Below are 22,715 nucleotides of genomic sequence, written 5' to 3' on the forward strand. Positions count from 1 at the left end.
GCTCACTGTAGCCTCAACTGCCTAGGTTCAAGTCATTCTCCCACCTCAACCTCCCAAGTAGCTGGGACTACAGGCGCGCACTACATGCCTGGCCAATTTTTGTATTTTTTTGTAGAGAGGAGGTTTCACCATGTTGGCAAAGCTGGTCTTGAACTCCTGGGCTCAAGCAGTCCTGCCTTAGCCTTCCAAAGTTTCGAGATTACAGGCAGGAGCCCCCTTGCCCAGCCTTGGTGTTTTCTTTCTTTTTAACACGTCCTCTGTCAGGATATAGACAGTTGGGAATGGGAGCATGGATAGTATCTTACTTCACTGAAGTTGACCAGCTATTCGGTTCTCCCTTTGGGATGAGCCTTAGATCTGTGAGCTTTCAGATAGAAATTTTCCTGAAGCAGAATTTAGGTAATTTTTCTTAATCCTGACCTTTCTGTCTACCTTATAATTAATACAATTTTCTCCTAGATTTTGTCATTAGGTTGTTGGTTAAAGTGTCAGTGTTTGGTAGGATTTATTTTTGTGAATTTTTGTGATTTCAGAATTTGAGTAAGCATTTGATAGGGACTATGTACCAAAATTACATTGCATTGGAGAATTTCATTAGTTTAATGTTTTAAAAGGTAATTTTGGCTGGTAGAAAAAAATGAGGAACAGAGTGAATGATATCAAAGATTCCTAGTAGTTATGTGAATGAAAATGGAACCCAACTGTTTTACTTATGATTGGTCTCTATTGTCACATTACAGTGCTTACTTTTGAAGGTAGCTTAACTAATTTTGTTATAGTTTGGCATTATGAAACCTAGCATTTGTACTACAAGCAAGACAGTCTTTTCATTAGGTATAAAGGTACCCTTTTCTTTTCATTTTGACAAGGTATTCATTTGATAAGTAGTTGTGTCATTAAGCAGAACTACTTATGGTTGATTTGATTTGGTTATCTCAGCACTACAAATTCAGGATGTCACTGTGTTTGATTTTTCTTCAAGTTTGCATCTTAGTAACCAGAAACAGTCTTAACATTTCAATCAGTCTATTAGACTGGGTTCATGTTTCATTATTTTCAATTTTGCTGGTAGAGAGAAGGAAAGGATAGAATATACATAATTGATGACCTAAGAGAAGTGTGATAGAAAGATACACCAGTGAAATTATTGTTCTTTCTCTCCTTGCTCTTTAATTTGTGTTTGTAATTTGTGCACTGCTTTCTGGGCTTGCTTCTGCATTACCTTATAATTGTTCCCCAGGGTTTGCTGTGTATTTGTCTCTCTGAAATTAGATTGTGAACTCCTTCAGGAAAGGAGACTACAAAATGTTTTACTAACATTTAAAGTATCCAAATGCTGTTAACATTTTTCTAATAATGGTGATAACCTACCTACATACATGTGTCACTTTTACATGCCTTATCTCTTGAGTACTCTGAGAACTATCTGTGTATTGCAGGTGTCATCCTCCTCATTGTACAGGTGTGGATACTGTGACAAAAGAAGGTTAATGGACTTGACTATTGTCTTGTTGGTCAGTGAGAGAGCTGATTTCCTGACTCTGTATGTAATGGTCTTGCCACAGTACTATTGCATCATGAGTGGTGTGTGTGCGTGTATTTGTTTTTTCTTTTTTAAATAGTAATAACCTTTATTTAAAATAGTTTTTAATTTAGGAAAGCTCATTTTACGTGAGTTTCCAACAATTATTAGAGTCAGAAACAAAATAAAATCAGAAAATCTTTTGTAGAAAAAATATACAAAGAACATTTCTACATGTGAAAAAGCGGTAAACAGTGTTAACATCCAAGTTTTTAGTCTCAATTCCACATCTAGTGAACACCACTATCAACCTGGAGATCTGATTTGTTCTTGTCATTCTTCACTGATTAGATGAAATATGTTAAGGTGTCTTTTTCACTCACTGGAATAGACCTAAAGTGGCAACCAACTATCTCAACAAGTTGTGTTTTATTAAGTCCTGGTCTGGTTGGTGGCTTTAAGTGTCTTTTGTATCTCCTAAGTGTATTTACTTGTAATTGGTATAAATCAACCTCTGGGGTATCAAATCTTGAACAGGTGAATCACCTCCATCATCATCACTCCCTTTTCTCTTTCTTCTGTTTCGAATACTCTGAGTTAAGTTTTTATGATAGTCACATATGTAAAGATGCCTGCGCTCTTATCCAGCTTGATCTTCACCTTCTGGGATATGCTCTTCTGGATCCTCTTGCTGAAGCTGGCGTTGCCTGCCGCCCTACCGCACCGCTCACCATCCTCCGCAGGCAGCACAGTTGCCAGGAGCCCGGCCTGGCCGCCCCCGGGGGCCCAGCCGCTGAGACCGCCCCTGCGCCCCTCAGCTCCGATTTCCCGGACGAGGCAGTGGCAACCACAGCGGCCACTGCAGCTGCCGCCTCCCCACTGCGGTTCACCTCATCAGGCGTGAAGCCGTTCATGTCTCCGAGCTCCGGGGTACCAGTGCTGACAGAAATCCCCACTCTCCTGGCCGCTCTGTCTGCGGCAATTCACTCTGCACACCAAGTTAGCTGCATGGCAGAACACCAACTGGGCCTGCTGCTGCTGGCGCCGAAACAGTGGACAGTGCCGAGGGCCGGGACGCAGAGTCGAGCGTCTCCTGGAGTGGAGACCCAGCTCACTGTCACATGGGGTCTTCAGCCTTTTTTTTTTTTTGAGACAGAATCTCACTCTGTCGCCCAGAGTGAGATTCTCACTCTGCCGCCCAGGCAGGAGTGCGGTGGCGCAATCTTGGCTCACCGTAACCTCCGCCTCCCGGCTCAAGCAATTCTCCTGCCTCAGCCTCCTGAGTAGCTGGGATTACAGGCGCCGGCCACCGTGCCCAGCTAATTTTTGTATTTTTAGTAGAGACAGGGTTTGGCCATGTTTATCAGGCTGGTATCAAACCCCTGACCCTAAGTGATTGGCCCTCCCCGGCCTCCCAAAGTGCTGGGATTACAGGTATGAGCCACCACGCCCGGCTATATATATATTTTTTAATGTTGGTCATTCTTTCTAATGTTAAGACATATCCTTTGAGGATAGATTTTGGTGTCATATAATTTGGGTGGTCTCACATAATTTCGATTCATATTCTGGATCTGCCACCTATTAGTTATATGACTAAAACAAGTTCACCTATCTGAGTCTATTTGCTCATTTATAAAGTGGGCATGATAGAACTTCACTGGATTGTCTTGAGGGTTTAGTAAGAATATAGCTAGCTAGATAGTTTGTTCAAGGACATAGGTATCTGATAAATCTTAATGTTGTTTCTCCTGTTGGTGAGTCAGAACAGAAATAAGAGTTGAAACTGTTGGTAAGCCTATTTTGTCCATCTTATTTTGCCCATAGTTAAAAAGCCACTTTTGTTTTATTCTGCACAAAGTTCATTTTGTTTTAGCTTTTATTCTTTTAATTAGACATATTGTCTAAAACCAAAAAGTCATGTTTCTGAAGCAGAATTTTTAAAAGATACTTTATATTTCTCATTAAGATTGTTTGTGACTCTAGACAGAATCCCTCCCCACACACAAACTCCAGCTTATCTTATTTTTCAAGATCTAAGTTAGAGTTCTTGGCATTATTCACATTTTTACTGTATCTTCTTGAAAGAGTCCGAAAGATTTATAGATTTTTGAGCAGAATTAGACATAAAAAAACTGTCATAGTTTGGTGTTGCTATAATAGAATGCCACAGACAAGGTAATTTATAAAGAAAAATTTCTTTTTCATAGTTCTGGAGGCTGGGAAGTCCACTGTCAAGGTGCTGGCATTTGGTGAGGGCCTTCTTGCTGAGTCAGCTCATGGTGGACGGTCAAAGAGAGGGCAAGCGAAAGCAGGTGATTGAACTTGCAGCCTCACCTCCCATTAGACCCTGCCTCCCAACGGTGTTGCATTAGGATTATTTTCATCCTATGCTTTTTGTAGGACACATGCAAACCATAGCACAACATACTTGTTAAAATTTTAAGTCACTGTTAAAGCATGTTTCTTTGTTATATGTGGAAAGCATTGCCTAGTAATAACTTACTAGTCTTAAGGTAGTTTTCTGAAAAAAAAAAAAATATGAGTGGACATAGTACAAACATCTTAATACATTTTTTGATTTGTTTCGTGGAGTGTTATGTGATATAAATTGCAGTTGCACAAAAGCGAATAAAGGAAGATAATTGTAAAAATCTGATGCAGCAAAGGTTAAATACTTTAGGGACATTCTCTTCACTAAATTATGCAGAAGATGGGAACATTTTGGTTTTTTGTTTGTTTGTTTGTCTGTTTTTTAGAGAAAAAGACCCAGAGATGATTGAGAGGTTCGGGTTAATTAACATGATGGTGCATTCATCTCATTAGGTTTCCTAAGATTCTCAACACATGGTGTGTTGGCCACTTGATTGATTCACAGGTTTTTTGGAGAGAGGATCTTTGCAAGATGGCTCTTCTGCTCTTGAAGACTGGCAGTAGTTACAGGTACAGATAGATATGTTACTGGTTTTGTACAAGATGCAAAAGATGAATGGTAGTGAAGGCACCCTGGCCGAGAAAGCACATGCAGTTATTCATCAAGGGACAATACACTTTAGGTTTATTTTTTTTTAAATCCAAGGCTTTGGGATCAAGAGAAGGTAAGGTGCTATTGAACAGTTTTGAGTATTGGCACCACAGTGCCAGAAAAAGATAAATTGGGCTTATAGATGCTGTTATAGTAAACATTATAAAATGAGAATGCTAACAAGTACAAAGAAAATAGATATATAAAACTTTTATTCAAGTTAGCTGGCTATTCTGTTGGAGATTCTTAGGAGCTGTGAATGGAGGCAGGTGGGGGATGACTAGTGAGAGGAGGCTCAAGTGAGGCACATCCTTCCTATTAGTAATTCTTAGAAGCTACAGATTAGCTTGTCAGATTTAAAATGTTAGTCAAAATAAATATACCTGAAGTTTCTTGCTTGGAAAAGCAGGTCAGATGTGACTAGAAATGGAGGTGGGGTTTTTTTTTTTTTTTTTAATGGAGGATTTTAGAAGGCAGTAGTGTAGAATTTAAAGCTAGAAAGGATCTTACACATGAAAATACAAAAAGTAGACTTTGTAGGTTTATCTAAGATTTTTATTTAGTGACAGAGCTAGAACTAGGATCCAGGGTTTCTCTTTCATGGTTAGTTCAGCTAGGAAGAATATTTAAAGAAGCCAGAGTAATTAAGATGAACCTTGATAGGTATAGGAAAGAGGTAAGGGAACAAAAATCCAGTAGGTAAGAAGATGGAAAAACTTTAAAATCATTTTTATAAGAAATGGATATTATTTAGAATTTATGAGATGTTTCACAGAGGGCTTGAAGTTTGAAAATAATTGAAATTATATAGACCATATAAATACTTCTATAAAACATTTGTTAAAATTGATTCTATAATTCATTGTCATTTGAATAAAGTGGGCCTGTGTCAATATTAATCAAGTGCTATTTGAATGTCTACTTTCAAGTAGCTGGGACTACAGGTGCATGCCACCATGCCCAGCTAATTTTTGTATTTCTTGTAGAGACGGGGTTTCACCGTGTTACTCAGGCTGGTTTTGAACTCCTGAGCTCAAGCAATACACCTGCCTTGGCCTCCCAAAGTGCTGGGATTACAGGCGTGAGCCACTGCACCCAGCCAAAGTGAGACATGGTTTTACACAGGTGAATACTATGATGGAATCTACACTCAGGCAGCTGAATTGATTGGAGGAAGGATAGGTGGAAAGCAGCATACCAATTATAATAGTTGAAAGGCAGCTATGGGCATGTGGTGGTAAGCCCAGTTGTAATAGAAAAAGCAAATAACGGAGCTGAGTTGGAGGACTGTTTTGAGAGATGCAGGCTGGATTTGTAAAGGAATATTATATTCAGAGTGCATTTGTTTCTCTCAGTCTGTGTTCCTTTTTTTCCTCATCTCTTTCCAGCCTGTGTTTCTTATAACTAGTCTTAAATCTTTTCTGTTATTTAGTAATGATGGAAATGTTAAAAAAAAAAAAAAATTGTTTTAACAAATTCAGGAAAGGCATGGTAACTCATGCCTATAATCGTAGCACTTTGGGAGGCCAAAGCAGGGGGATCACTTGAGGCCAGGAGTTTGAAACCACCTTGGGCAACATAGTGAGATCTCATCTCAACAAAAAATTTAAAAATAGCTGGGCATGGTGGCACATGCCTATAGTACCAGTTATTGAGGAGACTGAGGCAGAAGGATCGCTTATTTCCTGTTTATCTTGCACTTTTACCTGTTGGTTGTAGATTGATTTCAGGTGACATTTGAATAAACCCAATAAAGAAGCCAGGACCCTCCATGTCTTAGAAGCCACGTTAGGCTCATTTTGTGTGTATTTCTACACTGGTAGACACTGTAATGCTCTAAGAGTGAGGCAGCTGTAAGAGAAATCACCTGGTCTCATATACTACAGTTCCTTAACCTGATAAGCTACTACTTGTGTAGTGTTGCTTTTGCAACTTAAAAAAACAAAAAACAAAAAACTGAGCACACTTTTTGTCTTCATTCAAAGTGTTTGCACCTGTTTTTGTTTGTTTGTTTTGGTTTGGTTTGGTTTGGTTTTTGACAGTCTCACTGTCTCCCAGGCTGGAGTGCTGGAGTGCATTGGTACGGTATTGGCTCACTGCAACCTCTGCCACCTGAGTTGAAGTGATTCTCATGCCTCAGCCTCCCAAGTAGCTGGGACTACAGGCACGCGCCACCATGCCCTGCTAATTTTTATATTTTTAGTAGAGACAGGGTTTCACCATGTTGACCAGGCTGGTCTCAAACTCCTGACCTCAGGTGATCCACCCGCCTCAGCCTCCCAGAGTGCTAGGATTACCGCACTGCACTGGCCGATAGTCACTTTTTAAAATCCCAATTCTTCATTTCTAGAGAAGGAACTCTGTTTGGATCTTCTTGTTACAGGTTTGTATTTCTGGAACATAAGCTATGGCAAGGAATTGGGCCTTGTTGTGTAAATGGGACCCAACGCTATGCGTGGATGGCTATTGTGAATCAAACGGGAGAGTGAATTGGAGAGATGGTGAAAATAGAAAACCACAAACAATTATTTATTTTGTAACAGTAAATATCTGAGATCTTATTCATGTTGTCTTTTAATGCGGATGCAAGAGATTGGGGTTTATGATGGGCCCAGGTTTGATATAAGTAGGCATTTGACTCCAATTAGCAGCAAATGTAATAGAGAAGGTAAAAGTGGGATGGTTGGCACTATGAATTAGGACACTGAACACATATTGCTCTGTCATCCAGGCTAGAGTGCAGTAGTGTGATCTCAGCTCTCTGTAGCCTTGGCTTCTTAGACTCAAATGATCCTCCCACCTCAGCCTCCCGAGTAACTGGTACTTCAGATATGTGGTACCATACCTGGCTAATTTTTTCTTTTTTTTTTGTAGAGATGGAGTCTCACTGTATTGCCTAGGCTGGTCTTGAACTCCTGGGATCAAGTGATCCTCCTGCCTCAGCATCCCAAAGTGCTGGGATTACAGATGTGAGCCACGATGCTCAGACTATGATAGACTTTAAAAAGCACAAAATCAATTTGAAATAGCATGGACAACAGATTTTGCTGTATTTTTGAAATTTCCTTTCTGTTATGCATAGATCATCTAATATGTAAGCAAGATCTTCTTTTAGAAAAGTATTGTTTCCAAAATATTTTAAATCAAGCAATTGCAACAGTTGATTCCATATAGTAAGGTGTATCTGTATTACTAGAAAGGGATTTGCAAAGTGATAGCACTTAAACTTAAGATTTCTTAGCCAGGTGTGGTGGCGGGCACCTGTAGTCCCAGCTACTTGGGAGGCTGAGGCAGGAGAATGGCCTGAACCCGGGAGGCGGAGCTTGTGTGAGCCGAGATCGCACCACTGCACTCCAGCCTGGGTGACAGAGCGAGACTCCGTCTCAAAAAAAAAAGATTTCTTTTCAGCTGGGCATGGTGGCTCACGCCTGTAATCCCAGCACTTTGGGAAGCCGAGGCGGGTGGATCATGAGGTCAGGAATTCGAGACCAGCCTGGCCAACATGGTGAAACCCCATCTGTACTAAAAATACAAAAAAAATTAGCTGGGCACGGTGGCCGGCGTCTGTAATCCCACCTATTCAGGAGACTGAGGCAGGTGAATCGCTTGAATGCGGGAGGCAGAGTTTGCAGTGAGCCGAGATCGCGCCACTGCATGCTAGCCGGGGCAACAGAGTGAGACTGTCTCAAAAAAAAAAAAAAAAAAAAAAAAAAAAGAAAGATTTTTTTTCGGGAGTTAGGTTTAATTCCTAAGGACATTTAGTCCGGGGCAGAAGGATAGGCAGCTGATGCAACATTTTTAGTATGTTCATATATTTATTTGGAGGTGTACTGGGAGAGGCAGTTTTAACTCATTGACCCAAAAAGAGTGGAATAATTTGAAAGAACTGGGTGAGATGGTAGAGGTGATGGTTACTATCTCTTTACCATGTATACCTTTAACATTTGTCCACCTTGGTATGTTACATTTTGGAAAACATCTGTTAGCAGTAGTGATTGCTGCTTTACAACAGAAAAATTATTTTAGGGAAAGCAATTATATAGGAAAAAAGGTTCCTTGGTTTTCACAAGTCTGGAAGCAAACATAAGGAGGAATATGCATAAGTAAACTTGTCTAAAAATATGTTGTGGCTGTCTTATAAACTGCTTTATTTTTCAGAAGTAAGAAAAGTTCAGATTTAAAGTCTTTTTTGGAATCTGAGATTATTAGCTAAATTCTGTTTGGAGTTTCACACAAAGGTCTAAGACTGAACTGAAGATTTAGGGCCTGATGAACCAAGTAGATTTATGCTTGTAAACACATGAGCCAGAAAAGTGGGTAACTAGGGGGAATCTGACTGTTAGTTCAGCCTGCGCGTATGCACATCTCTGGTTGAGACTCTTAGGGTTTCCCTTAAAGGACTTCTTGGGGCTCATAAGCTTGGTCCTCTCAGAAGAATCTCTATATCTTCATCATGGAAGAACCCAGGAGGCCAGTTATATAGGTACCTGATGGCGGCATTGTGGACAAAGGGAACTTACTTCCTGGATATATGAAGGATAGCTCTTGAATCATCTAATTGTTAAATTTGGGGTCTAGTGGAAAGGGCCTAGGACCCCAAATCACAAAGACTGTGTTCTGGTCCCATCCCTGGCACTCAGTGAGGACAGGACCGTATCTGTGTTACTCACCACTAAATACTCACTGCCTACTACAGTGCTTACCATGTAATAAATAGGCATTCAGTAAATATTTGAGTGAGCGAAATAATACATTGGATGTATAACTTCGGAAAAGTCACGTTATCTCTCTGGGTTTCATTTCCCCCCTCCTTCATCTATAAAATACAAATTTTGACTAACCAAGTCTCTAGTTCTCAAATTACTGCATTAAAAGATAGAAAGATACAATTATTTTAGATAATCAACTCCATTGTAAACACCAATGCAAAATTGGGCATTGATATCTGGTGGCATTTCTTGGTTTTAAGGTAGTTAGGCTTATAGGTTATCTAGATTATTTTTGTAAAACAAAAGCAATATTAAACTTTTTTTATATTTGCCTTTGCTTTTTTGGTATAAAGAAAGGATTAATAAAATTTTTTGCAGATAAAGCAATTGTGGCAGAATATTAATATGTGATGAATCTAGATGAAATATTTATGTAAGATCTTTATTCTTACAACTTTTCTGTAAATTTGAAATTATATTAAATTAGTAATTTGAACTCAGAAAAGCCCAGCATGTAGTGAGAAAGAATAAAAAGTACAACAATGGTAATAATAAAACATTAGGTGGATGTTAAGGATAGTATTTGGAGATTCGTAAGTTCACTTAAGTATAGAGATTTGTATCTCTTTGCAAAATATTTAGACTTGTAAGGGACATTCATTCTAAATGTAAAGGAAATATTCACTGTAAAGAAAGACTGGTGAATTTCTCACTTACAGTTCCCCCACACACCCCCCCCCCCCCGCAAAAAAACACAGGTTTTCTTAAATTGAGATCTACTAATATTTTTTACCATTTTACCCTGTCAGTTAGAAACTCCATGCTGTTCCTTTGGCTTGGTAGTAGTGGTTATCATTTTTTTTCTTTGATTGACAAAGCTGGCACCTCAGATTTTACTGTAACTTAATTACTGACCCTGCTTCCTCTGTACCAAGTGGTACCTTATGATATTATCTGTTCCTTAACTTAGAATTTAGTGAACTTTAGTGTTTAACAATATTACCTGAATTTGTAAGCTCTTCTGTTGATATAAATGTACCATCTTTTTTTTCTCATATGCACTCTGGTGGCATATTTCCTTTTTTTTTTTTTTTTTTTTTTTTTTTTTTGCTGGGTCAACATCTATCTGAAAGTGAGTTGCTTAGAGACTTTAGAGACTTTAATCTCCAGAGTAATTATAAGGATTTTCTGTCCATGTTATTGAAAATTATGTTCCCAATCTTCGTTTTCCTTTGCAAAGTAGAATCAAATTTTAGAGTTAGAAGGGTTCTAAATCTAAGTTCCTTTTGTTGTGCTTGGGCAAACAAGTTTGCCTGGTTAAGGGCAGAATGGGAATAAGAACCAGAGTTTCATTCTCTCATGCCATGATTTTTTTTTGTTTTGTTTTGTTTTTAAAGTCTTGTGTCGCAAATTTGAAAGTCTCTAGTTCAGATGAATAAGAAGAATTGTTTTCATTTCACTGTTTATACAAGTAATTGATACTCCCCCAAAAAGGCCAAATCTGTGTGAGAGCTCAAAGTATGCTGAATGTGGTTAGGTTTTTGCTGTTATCCAACAGTAACCCAAATCTATAAAGTTTAATGTTCTTTTTTTTTTTTTTTAATTATACTTTAGGTTTTAGGGTACATGTGCACAATGTGCAGATTTGTTACATAAGTATCCATGTGCCATGTTGATTTCCTGCACCCACTAACTCGTCATTTAGCATTAGGTATATCTCCTAATGCTGTCCCTCCCCCCTCCCCCAACCCCACAACAGTCCCCGGAGTGTGATGTTCCCCTTCCTGTGTCCATGAGTTCTCATTGTTCAATTCCCACCTATGAGTGAGAACATGCAGTGTTTGGTTTTTTGTCCTTGCGATAGTTTACTGAGAATGATGTTTTCCAGTTTCATCCATGTCCCTACAAAGGACATGAACTCATCCTTTTGTATGGCTGCATAGTATTCCATGGTGTATATGTGCCACATTTTCTTAATCCAGTCTATCGTTGTTGGACATTTGGGTTGGTTCCAACTCTTTGCTATTGTGAATAGTGCCGCAATAAACATACGTGTGCATGTGTCTTTATAGCAGCATGATTTATAGTCCTTTGGGTATATACCCAGGAATGGGATGGCTGGGTCAAATGGTATTTCTAGTTCTAGATCCCTGAGGAATCGCCACACTGACTTCCACAATGGTTGAACTAGTTTACAGTCCCACCAACAGTGTAAAAGTGTTCCTATTTCTCCACATCCTCTCCAGCACCTGTTGTTTCCTGATTTTTTAATGATGGCCATTCTAACTGGTGTGAGATGGTGTCTCACTGTGGTTTTGATTTGCATTTCTCTGATGGCCAGTGATGATGAGTATTTCTTCATGTGTTTTTTGGCTGCATAAATGTCTTTTCAAGGAGAACTACAAACCACTGCTCAATGAAATAAAAGAGGATACAAATAAATGGAAGAACATTCCATGATGATGGGTTGGAAGAATCAATATCGTGAAAATGGCCACACTGCCCAAGGTAATTTATAGATTCAATGCCATCCCCATCAAGCTACCAGTGACTTTCTTCACAGAATTGGAAAAAACTACTTTAAAGTTCATATGGAACCAAAAAAGAGCCCGCATCGCCAAGTCAATCCTAAGCCAAAAGAACAAAGCTGGAGGCATCACGCTACCTGACTTCAAACTATACTACAAGGCTGCAGTAACCAAAACAGCATGATACTGGTACCACAATAGAGACATAGATCAATGGAACAGAACAGAGCCCTCAGAAATGATGCCGCATATCTACAATTATCTGATCTTTGACAAACCTGACAGAAACAAGAAATGGGGAAAGGATTCCCTATTTAATAAATGGTGCTGGGAAAACTGGCTAGCCATATGTAGAAAGCTGCAACTGGATCCCTTCCTTACACCTTATACAAAAATTAATTCAAGATGGATTAAAGACTTAAATGTTAGACCTAAAACCATTAAAATCCTACAAGAAAACCTAGGCAATACCATTCAGGACATAGGCGTGGGCAAGGACTTCATGTCTAAAACACCAAAAGCAATGGCAACAAAAGCCAAAATTGACAAATGGGATCTAATTAAACTAAAGAGCTTCTGCACAGCAAAAGAAACTACCATCAGAGTGAACAGGCAACCTGCAGAATGGGAGAAAATTTTTGCAACCTACTCATCTGACAAAGGGCTAATATCCAGAATCTACAATGAACTCAAACAAATTTACAAGAAAAAAACAAACAACCCCATCAAAAAGTGGGCAAAGGACATGAACAGACACTTTTTTTTTTTTTAAACTTAAAAAAAATCAGGCCGAATTACTGGCATATATAAAGTTTAATGTCTTAATGGAAGGATTTGAGGGGGTGGTAACTGAAATATGTGAAATGTATTTAAAAAAAACTCAATGTATTTGTCATCCTGGTTCAATTATTATGAATTTGTGACTGATTTTGAGAAAAATTTGTAATCTTGATAATTTTTAGGCTTTATCTAGCTACAAAATAAATCTAGATATATGCTAAACGACTTAATGGAAACACTTATTTTTCTGCAGTGTTTCCTGAGGTTATAGGCGGGTGTTTGAGGAGTACATGCGGGTTATTAGCCAGCGGTACCCAGACATCCGCATTGAAGGAGAGAATTACCTCCCTCAACCAATATATAGGTAAGAAATTTTAATAACTTAAAAGGAAAACAATGTATTTGACTTTATAAATGTTTGTGAATTGGTTTAATTAGCTGTCCTTAGTTATTGCAATTACTTAGTTGGTTATAATAATATACAGAAAATGCTGTTTTATATGTAACAAGTTTATTTGACCCAATATAGAAGGCTTTTTCTGTAAGAAGGAATAGGGTCATTTCAGAGATGGCAACCCTTCTAAAGATGTGTTTTCATATGTATTTTTAATTGTGGAAATAGAATAACAATCCTAAATTTTTATAGAAAGTGGTATTAAATTCTGTATTTCATAAAATAATAGTATTTTTAAAGACCAATTCTATATAAATTTGTAGGTTAATTTTTCAGTTGATTTTAAATATATTAAACATTTTTGTTTTAAAACTGCATAATAAACTTTAATTGCTTTTTCTATAAGTAGCTTTTAGATTTGGTGTCTAGAGAATCTTTACATACACTTGAATTACTAAATTTTAAAATAGATTGGAAATTGTGGCTTCTGATGATTTTCTTTTCTTTTGATAGACATATAGCATCTTTCCTGTCAGTCTTCAAACTAGTATTAATAGGCTTAATAATTGTTGGCAAGGATCCTTTTGCTTTCTTTGGCATGCAAGCTCCTAGCATCTGGCAGTGGGGCCAAGAAAATAAGGTACGTAACTTAATAGCTTTGGTAACTGTAGGTTGTTACATTGTCAGTGAAATATTCTAATAGATTTTCTTATTTTGAATACTTGTTATTGATTCACCTGTTAGCATGTATTATTTTAATTTATACCAGTTTTCTTTCTGGGGAAGTCACTTAACCTCCCTTCACCTTCATTTCCATATTGATATATTAAGAATGATTAGGTCTTAACCTTTTTATTTTGGGGGGATAGGGAGGTGTTAGTTTAGTATAACCTGGGCACAAAATAATTTGTTATCTGATTTTGATTATATTACTTAGGTCAAATCATATCCAGCAAAACATAATATGTACATAATGCAGGCCTTTTCAACCAATTAATGTCATATTAGTGGGTTGATTCACATTAAAGAGGGGATTCCCATTAACTTGTTCTTTATCAAAACTCCTCTCTCTCTTTTTAAATTATTTGTCCTTTGCCTCTTCTTTTTGTGGATCTGTTTGACTAATTGCCTGAAAGAAACAATATAAATATACTTAAGAACTTTGTGCTGTTTCTCTTTTCCTTTGTAGGGTCTTGTTGCCACATACATTCTTTCTAGATTACTCTTTAATTTATTTTACTTAAAATCATTGTTTCTGGAGGGCTTACTGTCCTGTCTAAAATGGGTCTAATTTTTATTTTTCTCATGGATTAGATTTTTCTAGGCTTCCTTTTATGAAGTCTTCCTTTTTGGAGTCTTCTATCTAATCTTGTCCTTTAAGTCTAGGCTGAATACCTTTAGCTGCATAGCTGTACTTCTTTTTCTTTGGGAACCATTTCTTTCCAGTAACAGGCAGGACTTCTTAATATAAATATCTTCAAGTGGTATCTCTAATTGAAATACATCTCTACCTTGTAGGTTTTATGACATTTCCTTGTGTATTGTTCCCATGAAAATAGACTTAACATTCCCAAATGGTAGAGTAATTCCTATAAAAACAAACCCCACCTAGCTCCTGTGGGGCAGTAGGGAAAGCTCTTTCTCATCTGCTGTGAACAAGTGATTTATGTTTCTGAAACAGCTTGCTGTGAATTGGCATTCTCACTGCATCCTACTTTTAGTCCTGTGATTTTTTTTTTTTTTTTGAGGCGGAGTCTCGCTTTTTCACCCAGGCTGAAGTGCAGTGGCTCAATCTCGGCTCACTGCAAGCTCCGCCTCCTGGGTTCACGCCATTCTCCTGCCTCAGCCTCTCTGAGTAGCTGGGACTACAGGCGCCTGCCACCACGCCTGGCTAATTTTTTGTATTTTTAGTAGAGACGGGGTTTCACCGTGGTCTCAATCTCCTGACCTCGTGATCTGCCCGCCTCGGCCTCCCAACGTGCTGGGATTACAAGCGTGAGCCACCGCGCCCGGCCACTGTGATTTTGTTAAAGTAAAATTTTCTGTCCAACAAGAAACACCTAGCCGCTTTTGAGAGAGAGTATAGATTTGCCTATGAAAGGTGAATGAATGTACTTTAATATGCCTGTCCTTTCTAACCTACTGCTTTCTTAGTTTGACTTAAAAGATTTGTTTGAAACATATACAGGTTGTATTGAATATTATATGGAGTTACTAATTTTGCATCACAAGTCTCATGAATTCATATATTAAAAAAATGGTAAAGTGAACTCTTATGCTTGTATTCTTTTGTTTAACATATTAAGGCTATTATGAAATCTCTTAGAAATTCTGTGTACATTATGAATATCATCTGTAAGTGCTTCAGCATGTATAGAGCTGCAAATTAATATTGGTTTACTTTTGCTCTATGTATGTTATCTGAACATATGGAATAGCAGTAATAGTTTTTTTTTTTTTTTTTTTTTTTGAAACGGAGTCTCACTCTGTCGCCCAGGCTGGAGTGCAGTGGCTCAATCTCGGCTCACTGCAAGCTCCGCCTCCCAGGTTCACGCCATTCTCCTGCCTCAGCCTCTCCGAGTAGCTGGGACTACAGGCACCCGCCACCACGCCCGGCTAGTTTTTTTTTGTGTTTTTAGTAGAGACGGGGTTTCACCGTGGTCTCGATCTTCTGACCTCGTGATCCGCCCGCCTTGGCCTCCCAAAGTGCTGGGATTACAAGCGTGAACCACCGCGCCCGGCAGCAGTAATAGTTTTTATGGGAACTTTTAAAGTAGATTAAAAAGAGCATTTACCAAAAATGACTTTGCCTGTTGTGCTTAATTATATTTTCTTTTAGGTCTATGCATGTATGATGGTTTTCTTCTTGAGCAACATGATTGAGAACCAGTGTATGTCAACAGGTGCATTTGAGATAACTTTAAATGGTAGGTTCTGAATAGTTTGCATTTTGTGATTGATTTTAAATGATTTATAATGAGTATCAAGCTTTTATCTTTTATAATAAGATAAACTTCTTTAGTGTTTTATAAAAGTTTATTTGAAAGAAATTGAAAATTCAGGAGATGGAAGAATTTAGAAAATTTTAACTTGTTTTTTTTTTTTTTAAATTCGCTCCCTCAGCTTAATCTCTTTACCTCTGCTTGAACTTCACGCCTTCGAATTCCTTGAGGAGTTGGCCCTATGCTTATATCAGATTGTCTCTGTGAACTTTATCTACTCCCATGGCTTTAAAATAAGATCTGTATGATGATCCCTGAATGTGTATCTCTCGGTCTCTCTCCTAAAATGCTATGCTCAAGAATCTTAAACATAACCTACTCTAAAATAAACTCTTGCTTACCTCTCCTTCCTATAATGTCTGTAAACTCTTTTGCTCCTCCTTTGACATTTCTCATTTATTTAATGATACCATTATTTGTCTACTCAGTTGCCCATGCCAGAAACCTATGATAACATCACCGTCTTCCCTAGACCCCCTATTTAATGGATTACCAAGTCTTCTCAGTTCCACCTCCTAAATTTCAAAAATCTACCTTCTCTTCATCTTAACTGCCACCACCCTAGTCCAGGACACAATTAACTTGTACCCTCTTCTGCATTCCGTAAACCAGGGGTTGGCAAATACGGCCTATGAGCTAACAATGTTTTTTACACTTTTTGGTTAAAAAAAAAAAAAAAACAAAACTAATGTTTTAGGACACATGGAAACTATATGAAATTCCAACTTCTGTGCTTATAACTAAAGTTCTGCGTTGCATCAATGAAAAATTTGTAGTAATTTATCTTTATATTATATAAGTACCTACATAATGTTCTTGTTTTTTGTCTCTTGGTCCATAAAGCGTAAAATATTTACCATCTGCCTTCTTACGGAAAAATTGACCAATATCTGTTCTAAACAATAACTTTTTTTTTTTTTTTGAGACGGAGTCTTGCTGTGTCGCCCAGGCTGGAGTGCAGTGGCATGATCTTGATTCACTGCAAGCTCTGCCTCCCGGGTTCACGCCATTCTCCTGCCTCCACCTCCCAAGTAGGTAGGATTACAGGTGCCTGCCACCATGCCTGACTAATTTTTTTGTATTTGTAGTAGTGACAGAGTTTCACCATGTTGGCCAGGCTAGTCTCGAACTCCTGACCTCAGGTGATCCACCTGCCTCATCCTCCCAAAGTGCTGGGATTACAGGCGTGAGCCACCTCGCCGAGCCTAAACAATAACTTTTTTAATGCAAATTTTATCTTGCTGCTTGAGTGTTTGCAATTCATTAAATGACTTGACTTTGTTCTCAAGATAAAGACCAGAACATTTAATCTGGCCAAAAGGCTCTGCATGATCTAGTTCAGTGGTTAGCAAGCTGTGGTCCTATGGACCATACCCTCTGCTGCTTGTTTTGTAAATAAAGCTTTATTAGAACACAACCATGTCCATTTGTTTGTGTATTGTTACAGCTGCATTTAGGCTACAAGAGTTGAATAGCTGTGGCAGAGACTATGTATCTTCCCTAGCCCAAAATGTTTACTTTCTGTCCCTTTACAGTTTATTGACCCCAGTCTAATCCTTTCCACCTTCCCATCTTCCCTTATATCAGTCCTCTTCTATATTTCTCTCAGCTATGCCGATTTTCTCTTACTTTTCACGTGCCAAGCTCCTTTCTGGTCTTTACATTTCTGTTCTCTCCCTCAAAGGTTTTCTACTCTCATGAATCCCCACTCTGTAGTGGTAATTTTTCATTATCTTTTAGATCTCAATTTAAATGATACTATTTCTCTGACTAGACAGGGAGAGCTTTGTGTATATGTCCCTCTTAGTACAGTAGTGCCTTTTAGTTTTAGTTCTAAGTACACAATTGTAATTTTGTAGCCATTTGTGTAGTTCTTTTGACATTTCCCCTACTGGAATGTAAAGTCCCTAAGAGCAAGCAGTGTACTTTTTTGCTTACTTTTGTATCCCAGTTGTGTACATAGATGATAAATATTAGTGGGATGAATGCATATTATAAAATCATCTTTAATTTTTTGGGGGGCGGTGCCATTTATTTTTATAGATGTACCTGTGTGGTCTAAACTAGAATCTGGTCACCTTCCATCCATGCAACAACTTGTTCAAATTCTTGACAATGAAATGAAGCTCAATGTGCATATGGATTCAATCCCACACCATCGATCATAGCACCACCTATCAGCACTGAAAACTCTTTTGTAAGTTGTTTAAAATATAGCTAATGTATAGGTTTCTGTTGATTCTTATGACTCAGCAAGTTAGTAAATATTACATATATTATCACTTGAGTTTCCAATTTAAGATTAAACAGAGGGGTGTATTCTTCATTAAAATGTTGAAGTGTATGAAGAGGGTTCGGCCTTGCCAAAATAAAGTCAGGTTGTTAGTAATTTTATCTTCAAGGCTTAATGATTGGGTCTGTAACCTTATTTTCTTTGCTCTGAATTCCTAATGGCCAGAGTGGATATATTATGCTAGAGGTGTGTATACTTCCTGTCCTTACCTTCAAGTAATTAGTTCCTGAGAGTATGCAAATTCTTTGAACATACTCAAGATAAAAAATTTATAGGCAAATGTGTGAACACAGAGAGGTATTAGTTAACTTTTTCTTTGTGATCATTGAATTGACTTTCTAAAGAGTTTTTATGAGTGATTTTTGAAATAAAATATTCTTTTTTCTGTATATCTTTCAGGCATTAAGGGATCATTGCAAGAGCAGCGTGGCTGACATTATGAAGGCCTGTACTGAAGACAGCAAGCTGTTAGTACAGACCAGATGCTTTCTTGGCAGGCTCGTTGTACCTCTTGGAAAACCTCAATGCAAGATAGTTTTTCAGTGCTGGCATATTTTGGAATTCTGCACATTCATGGAGTGCAATAATACTGTATAGCTTTCCCCACCTCCCACAAAATCACCCAGTTAATGTGTGTGTGTGTGTTTTTTTAAGGTAGACATTACTACTTGTAACTTTTTTTCTTAGTCGTATTTGAAAAAGTAGAAAATTGAGTTACAATTCGATTTTTTTCCCAAAGATGTCTGTTAAATCTGTTGTGCTTTTATATGAATATTTGTTTTTTATGGTTTAAAATCGATCCTTTGGGAATCCAGTTGAAGTTCCCAAATACTTTATAAGAGTTTATCAGACATCTCTAATTTGGCCATGTCCAGTTTCTATAGTTTACAAAATATAGCAGATGCAAGATTATGGGGGGAATCCTATGTTCAGAGTACTCTACAAATTTTTGTGTATGTGCGTGTGATTACCAGAGAACTACTAAAAAAACCAACTGCTTTTTAAATCCTATTGTGTAGTTCAAGTGTCATGCCTTGACCAATCTAATGAATTGATTAATTAACTGGGCCTTTATACTTAACTAAATAAAAAACTAAGCAGATATGAGTTAAATTTAAAAGTTTCAATTTATTGCTCAATGTACCTGTTAACATTATATTTAACAGTTGCTTAAATTTTTGTTTTTGATTTATGGATAATTTCTTAAGAGTACACACTTTAGATACACAAATAATCGTTCATTTACCATCTTTAGGATCATTGAAACTCATCTCACTAAAGAAAGTTCACTTGAACCTCTTATAGCATTGATACTAGGTGAACAGAAATTACCTGACTAATGATTTGTCTAACATCATATATCAGAATTTTATTGTATATGATGAACAAAACTTAAAATTTTTTAAATTTAATTTTTAAATACTGTTTCAGCGTTCTAAAAAGGCAGTTTTTTAAAAAACTTAAATTGTTAAAAACTGTAAGAATAATTTAGCAGAAATAGAACCAGAATGTAGAAAAACAGTCATGTAACAGCAGTAATAACATACTTCAGCTTCCATATAGGAATAGAAGTGGTAGAGCCAAAAGTGATTTAGGGAAAAGTTATAAGGTACAGGTTGAGTATCCCTTTTCCAAAAATGTTTGGTCCAAGAAGTATTTCAGATTTCATAATTTTTTTCAAAGTTTGGAATATTTGCATTATACTTACCAGTTGGGCATCCCAAATCTGAAATCTGAAATGTTCCGTGAGCATTTCCTTTGAGTGTCATGTTGGCACTCAGAAACGTTCAACATTGAGTCCACTTAACACTTAGGTGTTAGAAGACCTAACTTTCTGTAACAATTAACCTTATACTTTGTTTGTCATCGAATATTTGTTGAATGCATGTCAGGTAATGGTCTTGATTGTGATAGCTTCAAGGTGGAACATACTGTAATCTCCAGATGCTAGGAAGTTAGTCTAGTAATTCACTGCAGAAAATTGATTAAATGGCTGTCCTTTTAATTAAGAGTGTGGAGTCATAAACTTAAGTTCTTCATATAGTGACAAGAGTCCTTAGAGATTGTTATTCACGTTCCTTAGAAATTGTTATTTAGGTATAATATCATGTCTTTGACTAGAGCTTGAAACCTTGTTAACTGATTGTGTACCACTCCAAATTCCCTGCCTTCTGCAAGTTGAATGTCTTGCTGAATGTGTCTAGGGGTTCATCTTCAGTAATCGACATTCCACTAGTGCCACAGTTAACTTCATGACATGTAGACATTCAAAACCTGAGCCTTGGATGTTCCTGTGGACCTGACAGTTAAAAATATAAAGAACCTAAGATTCAAATCCAACTTTCTCTGTTTGCCTTGGGTTGAATAACTTATCTTTTGGAGAATAGCTTTAAGTGGCTTAGACACTGATAAAATTCAGCTATATTGTTGACACTCATCTCTTTTGTCTTATGCTTAGCCATATTTAAATCTTGAATTTAATAGAGTCTAGTGAAAAAATGAGTGGAAAGAATGAATATAAAGTAATAATATAAGGAAAAGAGGGAAAGTAAACTATTTAGAATGTAGTTTTGTTATATTCCCAACATTTCAATATTTATTAGTTACTTGTAAATTACTGTGGCTGTGTAGTTTATAAATGTCTGTGCACTGTATTAATTAGAAGACCATAGAACATGCCAGCAGGTTGGCTAATGCTATGGGGGTTTTTACCACAGTTGCCATTGTGGAAGAAATTATTTGGTACATTAATAAAAAAAAGTTGGTAAAACATGGTTTTATACCTCAGTGTGTAAGATGTGCAAGACAAATATGCTTATTTCCTTTTCTAGAATATAAGTGATATTATTTGCTTATGACACTAACACTATTAATGACAGGAGTCAATTAACCTTTACAGCTATCAAAATATAATGAGATCCCAATGATGGTTCTTTTTTACTTTGAATGTTAATTAGTTTGGGACTTTGATTGGCTGGCAAACATTTTGTCATTGTCAGAATTTAATTTAGATTTCAAAAATAGCTTACAGGCTTTTAAACATGGTGTGGTATTCTAAAGCCTTTTTTTAAAAAAGAGATCTTTTTGAGAGAAACAAATGAGGATTGTAAAGTTTGGGGACTTACCTCTGTAGCATTGTGAAAATAAACTTTTATTAAGCTGATTTGAAAGGAACTCCTACTTTGTGGAATTAAATCTACATTAGAGCACTTTATATGGTAACTATACTTACAAAATTTTGCATTGTAAAAGTTATTGTCATTACTTTTTAATGGCTACTTAACCCGACCAGTGTTTACGACTCACTATCTGTCTGGCACTCAAGTCTTACCATACTCTTGGACCTTACGCTACTTCTCAAGCCTTATGGTCTACTTGTGCTTCAGTGCTGCTGAACTGTCAATAGCTCTGTGATGTATTCTGTGCTGGAGTGGAGCAAAGTGGAACAGTTTACATCACTGTCTGTCTTTACCCCCAACCTGCAGACTTCCTGAACATTCACACTAACATCCTTAAATCTGGAGAGAAACAAAATGAATGTTTTTCCTCTATTGACTGGTATAGACAATTTAACAATCTCAGAAGAAAGAGCAAATATCAGATTTTTTTTTTTAAATTCAACTGGCTCCTTTTCCCTTAGGCTTCAGAAAAGCAAATAGAAACAAATAGATCCACAGGCCAGGTGCAGTGGCTCATGGCTGGGAGACCAAGATGGGTGGATTGCTTGAGCCGAGGAGTTCAAGACCAGCCTAGGCAACATGGTGAAATTCCTTCTCTACAAAAAAAAAAAAAAATTAACCAGCCATGGTGGCATGCACCTGCAGGCCCAGCTACTTGGGATGCTGAGACAGGAGGATCGCTTGAGCCCAGGAGGTTGAGGCTTAAGTGAGTCAAGATTGCACCACCGCAGGTGACAGAGCAAGATCCTGCCTCAAAAAAAAGCCAAAAAAAACCCCAGCTCCAAACTGTATCTTGAAGAAAAATATAAACTGGTTTCAGATACAGTAGAAAGCTGTAAAGTCATCCATTCTATATAAAGACTGACAATGTTTTCTTTTGCCTATGTTAAGCATGAGCAAAATAAAAAAGCATGCAGACAAACACTAGTGGTTTTAAAATTTTAATGTGCTTAAAAATCACTGGGACAAATTTCTGGATCCCACTCCTAATGGTTCTGATTTAGTTGATCTGAAATGGTGCCAGGTAATTTGCATTTCAAACAAGCTTCAAAATAATTCTAATACTGTTAGTCTGTGGTGTATACCAGGAGTCCCCAGTCCTTGGGCCATGGACTGGTAGTGGTCTGTGGCCTATTAGAAAACCAGCCGCACACCAGGAGGTGAGTGGCAGGCAAGCAAGCATTACCTCCTGAGCTTCGCCTCCTGTCAGACCAGCGCAGTAGATTCTCATAGGAGCCCGAATCCTATTGTGAACTGTGCCTGTGAGGGATCTGGGTTGTGCG

General features: G+C 37.5%; 1 protein-coding gene and 1 pseudogene across 1 annotated transcript in view; one reads left to right on the top strand and one right to left on the bottom strand.

The window, feature by feature from the left end:
- SELENOT (selenoprotein T) overlaps nt 1-21,427 on the top strand; it is a 29,704-nt gene extending 8,277 nt beyond the window's left edge. The window contains exons 2-6 of the mRNA XM_003256285.2: nt 12,818-12,928; nt 13,472-13,598; nt 15,798-15,885; nt 18,004-18,157; nt 18,653-21,427. Of these exons, the coding sequence (XP_003256333.2) occupies nt 12,818-12,928; nt 13,472-13,598; nt 15,798-15,885; nt 18,004-18,128 (451 nt within the window). The 3' untranslated portion in view covers nt 18,129-18,157; nt 18,653-21,427. The remainder of the gene's footprint in view (nt 1-12,817; nt 12,929-13,471; nt 13,599-15,797; nt 15,886-18,003; nt 18,158-18,652) is intronic.
- Nucleotides 1,027-2,641, bottom strand: LOC100604373 (annotated as a pseudogene).
- Nucleotides 21,428-22,715: the final 1,288 nt, after the last annotated feature.

This window comes from Nomascus leucogenys, chromosome 11, assembly GCF_006542625.1.
Source record: "Nomascus leucogenys isolate Asia chromosome 11, Asia_NLE_v1, whole genome shotgun sequence".
NCBI classification, from domain to species: domain Eukaryota; kingdom Metazoa; phylum Chordata; class Mammalia; order Primates; family Hylobatidae; genus Nomascus; species Nomascus leucogenys.